The sequence below is a fragment of the Medicago truncatula genome, chromosome 3, assembly GCF_003473485.1.
Source record: "Medicago truncatula cultivar Jemalong A17 chromosome 3, MtrunA17r5.0-ANR, whole genome shotgun sequence".
Lineage (NCBI taxonomy): Eukaryota > Viridiplantae > Streptophyta > Magnoliopsida > Fabales > Fabaceae > Medicago > Medicago truncatula.
In genome coordinates this window covers 43,189,854-43,206,098 of record NC_053044.1, presented here as the reverse complement: position 1 = coordinate 43,206,098, position 16,245 = coordinate 43,189,854, and the positions used below count along the sequence as shown (strand labels likewise).

The window sequence follows — 16,245 nt, the reverse complement described above, 5'->3', positions numbered from 1 at the left end:
TCAGTTAAGTTGAGCTTAGTTCAGTTGAGTTCAGTCTAGTCACTTTAGTTTAGTTTAGTTCAGTTGAGTTCAGTTCAGTCACTTTTCAGTTCATTTCACTTCAGTTAGTTTAGTTGACTTTAGTTTATTTCAGCTTAGTTTAGTTTAGTTCACTTGACTTTACTTCAATTTAGTTTTCACTTTTCACTTTAGTTTAGTTTAGTTCAGAAACGGTCTGACCCCAGTTGACCCATAAGCACGCCGGTCCAACGACCATCTCGGTTCTGATTACCTTGAAAATAAGTTAAACTTTCATTAGTTTTATGTTATTAGTTTGTAGTGATTTTATTTAACGTGGTATAGGTATTTCTGAAATAAGTTAATCTTTCATTATTTTTAGTGATTTACAAGATTATTTTTGGTAATCCAATGTATTCAAGTGCGCTTGCAACACGTTAGTCAGTTGAGAAAATTGATAGACAAGGGACCCAAAAGAAACTGATTAAATTTGTATGAAAAAGTTATTTCCAACCATTTTTCGTACACACCATATCAACTGGGTTAAATTATTAGTAGGCACATACATGGACAGAAACTTAGCATATAGTACATCTCTAACAAGAATTTCGAAATTAGTAGTAACTTATTTCAATGTCCCAATTTCATGCATAACGTACTTTGGGACTGGAAATCCAACACACAAAGCAAATAAGCTTATTTTACACACGCATGCATCTCCCTATTCATATAGGGAGATAGAAGGAGAGTTGAATTATAAGCTAGTAGCCATATCCATCCATACAATATTAAACAACTTAGTTAGAAATGATTACTCTTGCAGCTAGCAACAGCTTCTTCAACAGTGAGATACACTCTGCCACCTATTTTGCTGACAAAGTTTGACACCTTTAGCTTGTGTATCACTTGCCACCTCGGATTTGCAATGGCCAACTGAATTTATCCGGAATAATCAAAAGGCAGTTAATTAGAGGTCCAAATTATGGATCATAAGATAAGATATGTATTTTTACATGTATGAAAATGAATGATTTTTCATTATTATCATTTAAGCGGTTTTTGTGGTTACAGTTATCGATCATAACCAAAAAGGTATGAAGATCAGTGTGCTTACCATCCAATAAAACATTTATAGAAACACCCTTTTATTTATATTTACATATACACCTAAAAAGAAAATGAAGTTACCTGCTTTCCATGTGTAGACAAACACTTGTACAGTTCCTCCATAGAAGCAATTCCAGAGGTGTCAATGTTCACCAAATCTATAACAATATCATCCATGCATTGATCAATCAGACAAGAAAATAACTGCGAGATTTTAAGAAAGAGTAAGTATAGAAATTATAAAAATCTTACTCGAAGTGTCAAGAATGACAAGTTGAATGGTGCTTTTTGAATTTCCCTTGTCATCTTCCAATCCTTTTTGAGTGACCCATTTGATGATCCTTGAAATGAAAGTTGAAAATAATTAGGTTATACTGATCACAATTATTTTTTAGTTTATCTTTCCAACTACTAAACTATATAGTAGCAAATAATACCTTTCTTTAACGAAATTGGCATTTGCAAAGCAAAGCAATGCAGATTTCATACGTATTATCATAACCCCTGGAATCTGAATTGCCATAGGATACTGATCAACATCACAAAACAGATCAGTTCCAGGAAGTTTTCCTAAAGTTTCTGTGCTTGGTCGAATTGATATCACAATTATCTTTGCAAATGATATTACCACCTGCCAATTAAGACAATCAAAAAATTTAATGAGTACATCATATTTGATAATATATGTTCCATAATTAATTATGCTATGATTTAATTTCTTTGGCCAAAATGTATTTAGAGTGTTTCTCTATGGAGCACGGACACGACACCGACACTTGTAATTATATTAAATTATGTGATTTTTTTAAATTATTAATTTTGTCGGCGTGTCAGTGTCGTGTCCGATGTCCGTATCCATATCCGTGCTTCATAGGTGTTTATGTTAGTACAAAATACTGTGAAATTTGTCGATGAATAATTGTGTACGATTACTCCTTAAAAAAAAATTGTTTATGATTATAACTTTCTAAAGAGAAAGCTACAACTCTATCCATTATTAATTCCAACAAAGATACAAGTTGACCTCACACCATAAAGTGTTTGAAATTTGTTGATACTTGATAACTTTTTATGTGTGATTGCAACCTTAGGAAAATCATATTCTAAAACAGAGAATTCACTAGGTTGCTATAGTTTTCAAGATAAACGTGTCCCAACAAGTGGGATTTTTCAATGCTCCACATCCATTATGTATCACACTTAGTGCCAAATATGTTGTTCCCCTGATGTAGTGGGGAATAATAAACTTATTATAATACAATATATGAAAAAAAAAATAAGGTTTGGGCACATGCCATCACCAATTAATTATTATGAATAGTTGAATAAGAATTTCCAAGTTTGGCTATATGGAAGCATACCCATAAATAGTGTAATAACTATGTTGCAAGATATCCACTAGTAATGTCATTGTGTTCATAGAGTAATGTCTTTCATAACTATTGTTCTACGGTGCACTCAAGTTTGTTGGTGCTTTGACAACTAGGAATATAAAAGTATCATTTATCTATAACTTTGTTATTTCTTGTGGAGTGAACATTTGAATCTCAAGTGAGTGATGTACAATAAAGATGCTAGTCTTGATTCTTCAAAGAATCTTAGGAAATTAATAATTGAGATGTTTTAATTTATGAGTATTCTTTCGTATCCCATGAACAAAGACTGGTTTAGGTACTTAAGGCAAAATTAACACAAAATTTATAAAAGAGACGTTAGTACGGTGGTAAAAGTTTAACTTTGTAATTTTAAATGATAAATTTCAAACTTCGAATGAAACGATTGTAAAATGGTAATTAATGTCAGAATTATTAATAATGCTTTCCTCTTCCACAATTTTAAAAGAAAAATTAAACATAAAAAATAACGGAACATCAAATGTTGGATATTATATCCAACAAAAATGTGAGTGTTCACCTTTTATTTATAAAAAGTAAATAATGTAGCTGTGTGTGAACCATATATTTCTTCATTCTCTTAAAATAAATATAATTTATCCTTTTTTATAACTATTTATTTTTTTCTTTTTGAAAACTCGGTAGCCAGTCTAAAGACCAATTAATCCGAGGGGTTTAATCCCAACTATTTCCTTTAATTAATAGTTTTTTATTTATGATAATGATGAATACACCAATGATAAAATTTAATTTAATAAAATTATCATTTTATTTCACTAATATTTTTTAATTTATATAAAAATAATTTAATACGACACTCATGATAAAACATAGACAAAAATTATAGTTGAGTGGGAATCATCCAACCCAATTATAGCAAAACAAGGACAAAAATTATCAAAGTGGTGTAACTGCAGCAAAAACAGAGATCACATAGAAGGCAAGTGTTCACCAATTGGATTATACAAAAAGGAATGATAGGTAATATATTGAATATATACCACTAAAATAAAAACATTATTTTAAATAATTTATAGTTTTGATAAATAAATTAATTTCACAATAGATTATATTTTGTACTTTTACCCTCCCATTAACAAGGAATATGATTCATTTGTACTTTGTAGGGTGGAGTTCCTTTCTAAGTCATCAGATTTTATTTAGGTTTAGGGGCTGTTTGCTCTATTAGGGGAATTGATCCCCTCTATATATTTCTTCCTCAATCTCAACCCTTGGTTTTTCACTCTCTCTATTTCATTATAAACTATCTTTCTCTTTCCATTTTATTTTAATAAAAAATGGATATTTAAATGGACTTCTTTTTGTTGTATGAGAGGACTTAAACCCATAAATTTATAGGATTTGGATTCTTTGTTGTAACTACGTGACACAATTACATTTTGGGTCGTCTTATCTTAAACTAATGGTCGAAATTGTTTAAAATTAATTTATTGACAGTATAATTTGAATTGTTTAATCTTAAATAAACGGTCGAGATCACCTACAACACCTAAATGCTTGAGAATGCTTCTACAAACTATCCAATTCCAAATTTGGAAATTCTTTTTGATGACTATGATAGGATGTTTCCAAATTTATTAGGTGTTAGTTTCATGTAATGGATTGAATATATTAAAACTCATTTTACATATGAATAGTTGTAAAATAAAGTCATGCCACAAATTGAGAAATGATTACCGCCACTAGAAGACCAATCTCCACAGAAGCAAAGAGTACACCAAAGAAAGCACCAGCACAAGCAAGAAAGTCAAGCTTATCAACTTTCCAAATTTTGTAAGCTTCATTTATGTCTATGAGTCCAGGTAGAGCAGAGAGAATCACTGAAGCAATAATAGCAATTGGTGTATAATACAATAGATTTGTCAAAAATTGCAGTGATATCATCACTGTAATGGCCATCACAATGTTTGATATTAAACTTTCACATCCAGCAGCATAATTAACAGCGGTTCGAGAGAATGAACCTGCCACAATACATATGACATGTTAATGCATAAAGTATTTTGTTAGTTAGTAAATATAGTAATCAAATAAGAACCTTCTTAATTTATTTATGTTGCCAGAGGTCTAAAGAGGACACCGTAATGGATTCAGTTCAATTATTTAATGCTAATGGAGTTTTATTTTTTTTATTCTACTTAGGTTTAAATTTAATAGGTATATTTTCTTGTGCTTTCTTTGATGGAACTTGTCTTGTGCTTTCTAAAAGCAATTTCAGATAATTGGGGACCAAAAAGACTATAGATGCTGAAAAACTAAACAAAAAATTTAATATGCGCGTAGCATTTGAAAAAAAATATTCCTTCAATTTTATTATTTTCATAAGGTGTTAATCATAGTAAAAGTTTGACCTTTTAATCTGTCTTACCAAAATCAAATATTCTTGTAAGAATCATATATAAATATGTAGCAGCCCTAAGAAGACAACTGAATTTTCATATTGCATAAGTATGTGCTGCGTTTAGCATTCAAAAGAAAAAAAAAATCTTTCTACTTCGTTACTAGCTAGTGTCAATTCATAGTAAAAGTTCGATCTTATTATAATCTCAAAGACGAAATTCGATTTTTTTTGAAAACATTTGTAAAATGACTATCAGTATCATTATAATAAATGATAATTATTCTTTCCCTAATTTTTAAAAAAAAAAATAGTTGACGGTTAAAAAATAGTACCAGTTGCAACATAGCAGGAGGTGAGAGATCCTATGATGTTTGTGAAGCCTATTGACATCATCTCTTTGTTTCCATCAAGTTGGTATCCTTTGATCGATGCAAAAGATCGTCCAACAGCAACAGATTCCTATAACAATGGTGGAAATTAGCATGAAAGGAACGGCAAAAAGATAAATAGTTAAAAAGAAAGAAAGGGGTCAAAATGAAATGAAATTAATATTTATTTACTCACAGTAAGGGCAACAACAGCAACAATTAGTCCAATTTTGGCAACATCTACAACATGGGGACTGTTAAAGTCTAACTGATTTATGGAACTTGGATTGAGTCCCCCTTTAACATGTTTCACAATCTTAACTCCATTTTTATCGGCTCTTGTTAGAAAAACAACTAGAGTTGACAGTATAACTGATACAAGTGGTGCAATTGATGCCAACCAGAACAACTTCTTCTTCCTTTTACCCTGCAATGTAATAATATTAAGCATCAATTTGAGGGAAATTCTGTCCAAAAAAATAATTCCTAGCTAATTATAAAGGTGGTTCAGCAATCACACTCACCACAAATCTAGTCGTTAGGATGAACACCAAGAACGAGCCTCCTAGGATAAAATTATGAGGGTTCCACTGCACGTAATTCAATTTATGCTATTAATATTTATTTAATCAAACTACATTTATCTTAGTTCTTGCAAATTTTTAACTAAAGAATGTATTGCAAAAACGAAAGAATGTGTTGTTTGCAAATAAAGGAAAATTAGATGCATGCAGGTTCATATGAAATAAACTAGATGGTTAATATTATTATTATTATTATTACGTCGTGTTATTAGAACACAAATTCGATATCAAATTTCAACAATAAATTAGATGGTTAACATAATTCAGATATGTAGTTAATTATGCTCACTAGATAATTAATTAATATTACAAGTTGCTATAACTAATTAACTATCAACTGAATGCAATTAACCACAATTTTAAACATCATTAATCATGATTTTCATTTTTTTTTTTTACAAAACAATTTTCATAGAAAAAGGTCAAAAAGGAAAAGAAAAGCTAAAGTGATAGTAGTAGTATTAGTAAACTCTTGGTGTGTAGTAGTACAAAAAAAGTTAACTTGAGTTTTTGGATTAACATGTTTATATGCTATTTATAGTAAAAACGAAGAAAAAGTAGTAGCATACAGGGTTATGAAATGCTTCCCAAACAGCTTTCAAGACAGAGATTATGTCTGTTTTGGTTGTAAAATGTGTAATTCCAAACAGTCCCTTTAACTGTTGAAGACCAATCACAATGGCAGCTCCTGCTACAAATCCAACAATTGCAGCATGTGACAGAAAATCCACAAGGAACCCCAACCTGTTATTACATAACAAACCGTTTCATTAATAATGTAGTAACTACACATAAAGAAAAACAAAAGAGGTTATGGCTATAGACATAGTTATTAGTTAGTACAAGAAGATAATTTTCACCTGAATAGTCCAAATGAAGTTTGAAAGATACCAGCAAAGAGTGTGGCAAGAAAAATGAGCTTTGTATAACCAATTGGATCAGTAGAAGGGTCTACTAATTTTTGAACCATCGATGATAACAGCAACGAAACCACGGCCACAGGACCAATTGCTATTTCTCTTGATGTTCCCATTACAGCGTATATAAGCGGTGGTACAACACTCGTATCTATTTCATTTCATTTCATTCCGCACAAATTGATTATGATCATATAGTTATAATTAATTGATAATGTAATTTTATTTTTGCGCAAAAGTTGTATATAAAGTAAATCAATTATAATATAATTTCCTTAGAAGAAGATAAGGGGAAGAAAAACATATATTTTAAAAAAGTAGCTTACAAAGTCCATATTGAGGAGCAAGGTTTGCCAATGTTGCATATCCTATGCTCTAAATTGAAACATGAAATCAATTAGTTAGTTAATATTGTTGGAATTAACTTAAAAAATAATCAGACACAAGACATGTTCAATATACATATTATAATTATAATTATACTTTAGTGCAGAATATGTACAAATAAATATATGAACAACCTTAGAATCTTACCACATGTTGTTTTATTAAACATATTAGGAAAAATGTTTTAAACATCAAGAAGAATTATTGGTACCTGAGGAATACAAAGACTAGCAATAGTGAGGCCAGCAAGAAAATCTTTCCTAAACTTAGCAACAGTGTAGCTTCTGCCCCAAACAAGAATAGGAAAAACAACATGCAAAACTGAAAGTAGGAGTGTGCCACATGATTGATCACTTAGAGAAGAAGTTTTTTCTCTATAATTAGAGACTGTTTTCCTGAAAGAATCTAAAGCCACATGCCAAGGACTTGGAGGCTCAGGTGCATTAAGCACCCACTGAGACCTTACATCCTGCTGAACATTCTTCTCAAGGTCCACCTGCATATCCTCAAAGGTGCAGGGTTCCACTACTGAAGAAGTCATATTGAAGTGTTTGGGTGAACTCTGTCACGTGAAATTAATGTTACTACACTCTCATCAAACTTTACCTGTGATGAATTTGGTTTTGAAGTGGAAGGATTAGATGTTTGGAACTTGTTTATATAGGGGGAAAAAGGATTGCTTTACAATGTAGGAGAAATTAAATACTATTTAATATTGTCTAGCTAGTACACACATCAGACAGAATCTTTGTAAGAATTTGACACTTTTGTACTATTTAACATTATTTTAAAAACTGGACCGGCGATCGAATCGGCAATGATATTGAATCACTGGGTCATTGGTTGAACCACTGAGTCATTGGTCGATCCGTATGACAGAATCTGATTGACCGAATGACTCGGTATTTATAAAAAAAGATTCTTTGTATTGAATTAGACTGAATTGAGTGACTTTGATCTTAAAAAATTATATATTTTTTACACTAAACAAAAGCACATTTTAATAATATAAATAGAAACATCTTGATAGATCCCTTGTAATCAAATAAAATGTTAATGAACTTTTTTATACAAGTAAAATGCTTATGAAATTATTTTGTATTTTATAATAGTTTTTTTTATTCAAGTATAGTTCATTTTAATGACAAATTATATTTAAGGTTACAATTTAATGATTTATATATAAAATATGTTTATTTTTTTTTGAAGGAGTATAAGATATGTTTATTAAAGTTACAATATATGCGTTTAAATTGTTTTCCTATTTGAAAATGTTTTTAATATATATAAGTATGCAGAAGTATTTACTATTCATAAGAAGATTCCATGCGGTGTTCTATACCCACCCATGCCATTTTTTACTAAAATTATTTAATTAAATTCTACTTCAGCATCAAACCAGGCCGGTTCATCAAAACTGTCGGTTCATCGGTTTTCAGCGAGTTTGACCGAGTCACACCGGTTTATGCCGGTTCGAAATAAAATTGTTAACTTTATTTTGAAGTCTACTATAGTTGTTTTTAATTGAAAATCATTTTTACCAACTTTCGACCTGTCTTTCTCAAAATACTTTTCAGTTTTTTATTTTATTTTAAAATGTTCATTTTTAAATTGTTAACAATGAGATTGAAGATATTAATATGATTTTAAGAAGTCAATATTCATTGTAATAATTTAAGTAAAAAGAAGATGATATTTGTATCATATTTTTTTTCTTCCTTATATTTAAGATCGAAGAGAAGAGAGTATTTATCATAAGGTTGAGATATACTAATTGTTAATTAGAGATAACTAACTTCACATTTCAAATACAAACAAATTCTAAGATGTTTGCTTCATAGATTGTAAATTTATTTTAGAATGTGACATTGGGAATCAATGATTCCCATATTTGTTTCAAGTTTTCATAAGTTATATCTATGTATATTTTATTCTTAAGAATAAAATTTACACATGATTTTTTCACTTGTTATTCCCATGTTAAAGTACAAGAATCTTTTATTCTTATGGAAATAAGAGGTAACCACCCATGACTTTCCACTATCACACTGTTTTTAAATTAAATATATTTAAAAACATTCTTGGGAAACTAAATTAATTACCACACACTTTAATAGGATTAAGATTCACAAGAATAATGTTTTAGGAAATGTTATTCTCATAATCGTAAATTTAATCCTTCAACCAACCACACCGGTCATATCTAATATCTATGTTAACATTTCAAAGGTAGTCTTCAATTAATAATATTCTCATGAAAGAAATTATAATGAAGAGAAATTGTAATTTCTTTTTTTGACAAAAGAAATGGTAACTTGATGAATTTAGTTTTATATTTCATTAAATTTTAAAAATAAATAGAATTAACTAATAATGTATAAATCACTATTTTTTCTATCAATCTAGCGAAACATAAGTGATAGATACTTGTTGCTCCTTAATCATTTGATTTAAAATTTGATCATCGATCACTCTTTATAAAAAATATATGTTGGTAGAAGTCGAACCTTTAAATAAAACTCTACTGTTTATTTTGAGAGAATTAGTGTTCGCAGTTGTAGATGAATGATGCTTTTCTTTTTATAGACTACTTTTGCTTATATAGGGATTGACAGGAATCATTGTCGATGAACTAACCAAAGCACCTAAGCAGCTTGTCTTTGGTCGACTAATTAAGTACTCCTGCAACAACACTATAGCTACCAGATGCATTGAATCTAGACGAGTTTTTGAAGAGCTTCTTTTTTTGTTTGGGTGAAAAGAGCACTCTAATTAGGCCCTCCATGACCATAATCCACATTGAATAGAAGAGAGTGTGACAAGTGAATGACATGGAAGCCATCCAAACCATGGTGCGTAACTACTGCACTGATCACCGGATTTGCAAATTGCTTCTTCCTCCGTTCTAGAATTTAATATGGACCTTAAAAATGTGGGTCTATATAATATGAACCGTTACTTTTAGATCGTTTCTTTATTCCCTAAAAAAAAAAAAAAAATCGTTTCTTTATGCACGGTGACGAGTTGATAAGAAAGATATTCATAGTTGGATCAGAACCATATTAAGAAGATTCAATTGAAATTGTAAAAAAAAAAATTGTACTATTTTAACAATCCCTTATTTTCAGGGGAATGAGATATGATAATCTAAAGTTTAGTCGAGAGGTAAGTGAAGTCTAATAAAAAATTGTTTAACACATAAATCAAAATCTTTACATTGTTGATGTCATGCATTAAATTAGTCTTTAATTAATATTAATATGTGGAAATACCTAAATATTCAGATTTAAGACCAACAAACATAACTTTTTTTATTTATTTTTTTATTGTTGTTAACATTTAAAAATAATCTAAGAAAAACAACCTTAGACTAAATTAAGGGTGAGTTGATGTATAGATAGTCGAACGAGTCATTAGTCAAAGTAAGGATAATAAAATATTTTTCAGCTCACAGAGTCTAGGAATGTCAGAATTTGTCAAAGCCACCAAGAGTGGATAATTTGGCCTCGACGACTCTTTTTACAGTTTTGTAGAAGAAGAAAACCAACACAACTATAATATAGGAGGCATGATAATAGAGGGGGAGTAATGTAATGCTGTTTATTTTCATGTAGAATGATTCTTTTATTGATGATTATGGTGATCATTTTGAAGATGGTGAATAACTTGAACTACTTGAAGAAGTTCATTTCTTTCACCTAAAAGTTGACTTGTATTAAGTGAAATTTTATGAACCTTAATGACGATTATGATTATAACTTATCTAAGCAAAATACAATAAAGAGCACATGTTAGAAAACACAATGGATCATAATATATTGGGTTAATATATTTTTACCCCTGTAATTTGGGCGAGTTCTGGTTTATCTCCCTGTAAAAACAAAGTTTAGATTTCGTCTATGAAATATGAAGATAAAAAAACAGAAAGTGGAGTGTGTCAAATGGAATCAGGGGTGTTTTCGAAAGAATCTTCATACTTCATGGACGGAATCTAAACTTTTTTTTACAGGAATAAATCGGAACTCGCTCAAATTATAGGAGATAAAGACATATTAACCATAATATCTTTATCTTTAATCTTGAAATTTGTTATCTTTAAAATATCATTAGGAATTTGTCTCAACAATACCCGTTCAATTAGTTTTATGTTGGCACATGAAATGGATCATTCTCATAATCATAATATGTCCATTTTTTTCATAGATTTTCTTGTAAATGTTTATATATTCGGTGTTCCAAAATAAATCACACTCCCGTGAATTAGCTTCTTCATCCACACCCGTTCATATAAATTTGGATCGATAAATTGGATCAAGAACAACTACAAGTGAAAACTTTAATGCATTAGGTAAATGACGTTAGTTATATTGTAGCCATTTTAGCACTAAGTATTGCATCTATAGCTTCTCCCACAGACAGAAAAACCCTTCCTCCAATTTCACTCACAAAGTTTGCCAATCTTAGCTTGTGAATCACTTGCCACCTTGGGTTAGCTATGGATAACTGAAAGAAATAGATAGGAGGAATTAATACCATTTTTCAGGGCTAAAACTAAAACTATAATTATGTACAAATTTTTTTGTTATCAACTGTTAGAGAGAAAAAATGGAGAAAAATTCACCGTCACTCCATGTAAAATAAGATTCTTATTCAGCTCCACTAAAGAAGCTATGCCAGCGGTGTCAATACTCACAAGACCTATCAAATAAAAATAACAACGTTCAATTTCGCAATTATAATAAAGTTTAATTTGTATAGTGTAAAATGAAAAATACACTATCGCTACATTACAATCAATCAAATGAGTGAACGTTTTTTATGAACCGACGATTATGATCGATTGATAGATACATAGGGTAAATTTTGTGCCAAGAAGACTCACATGATGTATCAATAATGACGACTTTGATAATGCTTTCTCCTTTACCATTTTCAGCTTCATCAATAATCACCCATTTCTCGATCCTTTTTAAAAAAATCACATATGTAGTCAGATTTATCATTAATAAAAAGCTTAACCTAGGGATCTATGTACACAAATAACAAGCTAAATGCAGATAATTAAAGACCGTACATACCTATCCCTAATAGGACTTGCATTTGCAAAACAAAGCCAAGCAGATTTTATAGACACCACTAAAACTCCAGGCATGTTAATCGCCATCGGATATTGTTCCACGTCGCCAAATGCATCAGTTCCCGGCAGCCTTCCAACAACCGCTATACCGGGTTGAATTGAAATCACAATTATCTTTGCAAATGATACCATGACCTGCAAAGTATTGAGTCAATATTCTCACATGTTTATCAGTTGAAGTAAAAACGAAAAACTCAAATCTAAAAAAAGGGCCTAGTTATTTTTTTTTTGCCGCTGTTGGCGAGTATGACATGTATATGAAGTTGGTAGTTACTTTTACCACCCTACAAGTTTCTCGCATGCCCTGTTCGGATTTTAACGTGTTTTAGAGGTTTATATGATGTTTATGCCGTTCGGATCCTATAATCCGAACTGCATAGAACGCACGAGAAACCCAACAGGTGGGAAAAGAAGGTGCGCCTATCAAGTTTAAATATAAGTTGGGCTTATTTAGGGAAAAATATACCCCAATTGCAAGGCCCATTTCCACAGAAGAAAACAACACTCCAAAGAAGGCTCCAGCACAAGCAAGAAAATCAATTTTATCAACCTTCCAAATTTCATATGCTTTTTTAAAATCAATAAGTCCTGGTACAGCTGAAAGAATTATTGCTGCTAGCATTGCTTTGGGAGTAAAATACAAGAGTTCTGTCAAAAATTTAAGGGACACCAACACTGTCAGTGCCATCACTATGCTTGACACCATTGTTTGAGAGCCAGCATTATAATTTACAGCAGTACGTGCAATTGAACCTGCATATATGGTTTATTTAGTCATAGTTAATATTAAAATATAGCACACTTTATTTTGTACTGGATCTTTACTAGTGCATATTCTATAATGAATTCTGAAAATAACATTAAGAATTCACCTGATGCAACGTAACAAGAAGTGAAGGATCCAAAAATGTTTATTATGCCTAAAGATAAAACTTCTCTATTTGGATCAATATTGTAACCTCTTAGCGATGCATATAATCTTCCAACAGCTACAGATTGCTAACATATGGTTATACAATATAGTTAGTAAAACTACTATCATTAAAATCAATTATTATTAATTAACATAAATAGTTTAGGGTACCCTACCGTGGTTGAAATAATAGCAACAGTCAAAGCTATTTTGATCAAAGGACCCAAATATTTACCATTACCATCAAGTTGTAATTGATTGAGTGAACTTGGATTCAAGCTACCACCTTTGATTGGACCTAACACTTCAATTTTATAGTCCTCAAGTTTTGGTTGATGAACATTTACTTTATATGCAATAAACGTGGATATAATGAAGGAAAGAAGAGGAGCAATGTGTGAAAGCCACAAGAGTTTCTTTTTCCTTCTCCCCTATTAGATATTCAAGAATAGTTAAATTTTTAGTGCAGTAAATTCTGATAGTAAAAATAAACAACAAGTAGAGAATTAATTAGCTATAGTTTCAAGGTTCTAGAAATTTTACTAACCAGGAATCTGGTAAATATGATGAAAGACAAAAATGAGAATCCAATAATAAAATTGAAAGGATGCCACTCTGACTGAAAAAGGTCAATGAAAACAAAATGTCAACAATTAAACAAATAACAAAAAGAATTAATCACTGTTCTATTTTCCTTACATTGTTTTTGTAGGAAGTCCAAAGAGAATTAATCACAGAAATTAAATCAGCCTTGTTGGTAAAGTTGGCGATTCCAAATAAATCTTTCAATTGTTGAAGTACAATGCCTATGGCAACTGCTGCCAAGAACCCTAGGACTGTGGCATGTGAAAGATAATCTAATAGAAACCCAAACCTGAAATTAAAAAAAATTATGAACTATTGGAATCGGATAATTGAGTTATTAGACGATGATTTGGTAAGTGGAAATAAGAATAATATTTTTTTAAGTTAACTTATTTGAGTTTATCTACCGGTAAAAGTACTTCCATAACTCTTTACGAGAGTTTATAAAAGAATGTTATGATATTTTCATAAATTATTTTCAACTTATTTTCATAAAGTATTCCGAATAACTTATATGAAAACAGCGTGAATGTATTTTATATTTTGTTATTGAAATAACTTATACATAAACAATTATGCGATAAGATGACACATATACCTCAAGAATCCGAAAGCAACTTGGAAAACACCAGTAAAAAATGTTGCAGTCAAAACAAGATGAGTGTAAGCTATGGAATCATTTATAGGATCTTTCAATGTTTGAATCATTGAAGAAAGTAGCAGTGAATCCACAGTTGAAGGTCCAATTACCACCTCTCTTGAAGTTGCTAGCAAAGCATAAATAAGAGGTGGAACAATACTTGTATCTGAGTAAATAAATAAACCATGCTTAATTTTTCACCTAATTAAAAGAAAACATAGTGATTTTAAAATCAATGTGCATAGCATTTATAAATCAATATTTAACTTACAGAAGCCGTATTCAGGACTCATCTTCGCCAAACTCGCATTTCCCATCGCCTGCAGAACGAAAAGCATCGGTCTTAATAATTCTATGTAAAATGATCGTTAGTGCCGCAATTCTTAAAATTTCACATGTCACAACTATGAACTATATATTAATGTAACTTGATTTATTTATAATTAAACCTGTGGAATAGCAAAGATTGCAAGGACAAGACCAGCCAAGACATCACACTTAAACTTTTGAACATTGTAGTTTTTGAATGAATTAAGGATTGGAAAAACACACTGCAACAAAGGGAATACTAATTTGGTTGAAGGTTGATGTTTGAGAGAAAAGAATCTATTTCGAAGGTTGATATTTTCGATGATCCGGTGCAGCATGCCCGGTGGCTCCGGAGGATTCAGCACCCATAGTATTCTATTTTCACTATCATTGTTCTCATTCTCAAGGTCCATTAACACTTCTAGTGATGGAAGAGATGATGTTGTTAGATTCATCCCACGATGCTTGTTATTTGTTAGGACATTATAATTATAGTTTATATAAATAATACAAGGATTTTAACCGATCAAGACTTTGGACAAGCAAGGCTCAAGTGTCTTAATTTGTTTAATCAACAAATTGGAGTATATGAACTCAAACTCTTCTCTTAAGGTCATATACTCTTGAATTTAAATCATGTCGCCGTCCCTTTTTGTTATCACATTTATAAATCTAAATCAAATACATAATAATACTAATAATCTTTTTAAATATTTTTTGTTTAAATTCAAGTGTGAGTGTTAGTTTTAGTTGGCTATAATTTAGTAAATGAATGATGAGTGATATATAAGATAGGTGAATCATGTATTTAACGTCTCAAGATTTTGAATAGGTATATATGGTTTCAAACTCTTGAGGTTGTTGTTGCTCCACATCCTTATCTAATCACTTTATTTTTAATTTTTTTATTTCTTTGCTCAATATGAAAAGTTATATCAGCCAACCAATATTAAATCAAATGAGATACCTATGTATGATCATAACTCATTTTTTATTTTTATGTAGGGATTTTACCTTTTAATTTTTTTTATATTAAATACAGGGATTAAACTTAAAATAGTTTGTCATCGAGAGTGAGGGGTTATGTGACTATATAATTGTGTCTCGTTAATCTGCACATGTCCTTTTCATAGATGATTTTTAGGGTTATAGGATGAAAATATGTGAGTCAAATCCAGTGTGATTCGCGGATCAATGTTTAATCTCCATCAAATGATGCTAATTAGATCATCGCAACTTTATAAGATGCTCCTTAATGATTCAATCTCTTAATGGAATGAGCTTAGGCCTAGTCCATAACAAAATGGAAAACGGAGATTCATTTGGCATGTATGGGTATGATGTGGCATAATCAAGTTTTGTGGTATTCGTTATACCACAACTTTAATAAGACATTCAAAGGGCTCATGCAAAAATTCATGAACACAAGTACCATTCGAAGCATAGCATATTATAATGTATATGCTTAACCATCATCATACAACTTTAATATACATTTATCACTTCAACTTCAAGATACAATAATACTTTAATGTAGCTATTGGG

The 16,245-nt window shown here is 30.6% G+C and overlaps 2 protein-coding genes across 3 annotated transcripts; both read right to left on the bottom strand.

The window, feature by feature from the left end:
- Positions 1-566: 566 nt before the first annotated feature.
- Positions 567-7,770, bottom strand: LOC11417405 (sulfate transporter 2.1). The gene is made up of 12 exons (XM_003601954.4): positions 7,328-7,770; positions 7,056-7,104; positions 6,673-6,880; positions 6,382-6,556; positions 5,753-5,818; positions 5,425-5,655; positions 5,193-5,319; positions 4,197-4,483; positions 1,542-1,735; positions 1,357-1,445; positions 1,186-1,262; positions 567-930 (listed from the first exon to the last, which is right to left on the bottom strand). Exons 1-12 carry the CDS (start codon positions 7,655-7,657, stop codon positions 799-801), a joined length of 1,965 nt encoding a protein of 654 aa, XP_003602002.1. The 5' UTR covers positions 7,658-7,770; the 3' UTR covers positions 567-798.
- Positions 7,771-11,284: 3,514 nt separating this feature from the next.
- LOC11418102 (early nodulin-70) lies at positions 11,285-15,263 on the bottom strand. 2 transcript variants are annotated; one of them, XM_024778327.2, is made up of 12 exons: positions 14,841-15,263; positions 14,663-14,711; positions 14,350-14,557; positions 13,866-14,040; positions 13,714-13,785; positions 13,343-13,597; positions 13,126-13,252; positions 12,720-13,006; positions 12,195-12,367; positions 11,999-12,081; positions 11,738-11,814; positions 11,285-11,619 (listed from the first exon to the last, which is right to left on the bottom strand). In XM_024778327.2, the coding sequence occupies exons 1-12, from the start codon at positions 15,153-15,155 to the stop codon at positions 11,479-11,481; spliced, it is 1,962 nt and encodes a 653-aa protein (XP_024634095.1). In that variant the 5' UTR covers positions 15,156-15,263; the 3' UTR covers positions 11,285-11,478. The 2 variants fall into 2 exon arrangements, with proteins under 2 accessions (XP_024634095.1, XP_003602001.1); XM_003601953.4 differs by having other exon boundaries at positions 12,195-12,388; positions 14,841-15,258.
- Positions 15,264-16,245: the final 982 nt, after the last annotated feature.

Excerpts from the sequence above, each read along its gene's own strand:
- LOC11417405 (XM_003601954.4), bottom strand. The coding sequence starts at position 7,657 with ATGACTTCTTCAGTAGTGGAACCCTGCACCTTTGAGGATATGCAGGTG. Across the intron at positions 5,656-5,752 it reads TCCTAACGACTAGATTTGTG|GGTAAAAGGAAGAAGAAGTT; the intron begins GTGAGTGTGATT and ends ATTACATTGCAG. Across the intron at positions 1,446-1,541 it reads GCCAATTTCGTTAAAGAAAG|GATCATCAAATGGGTCACTC; the intron begins GTATTATTTGCT and ends TTTCATTTCAAG.
- LOC11418102 (XM_003601953.4), bottom strand. The coding sequence starts at position 15,155 with ATGAATCTAACAACATCATCTCTTCCATCACTAGAAGTGTTAATGGAC. Across the intron at positions 12,389-12,719 it reads AAATGGGCCTTGCAATTGGG|GTCATGGTATCATTTGCAAA; the intron begins GTATATTTTTCC and ends AATACTTTGCAG. Across the intron at positions 11,815-11,998 it reads CGTCATTATTGATACATCAT|GTCTTGTGAGTATTGACACC; the intron begins GTGAGTCTTCTT and ends TTTATTTGATAG.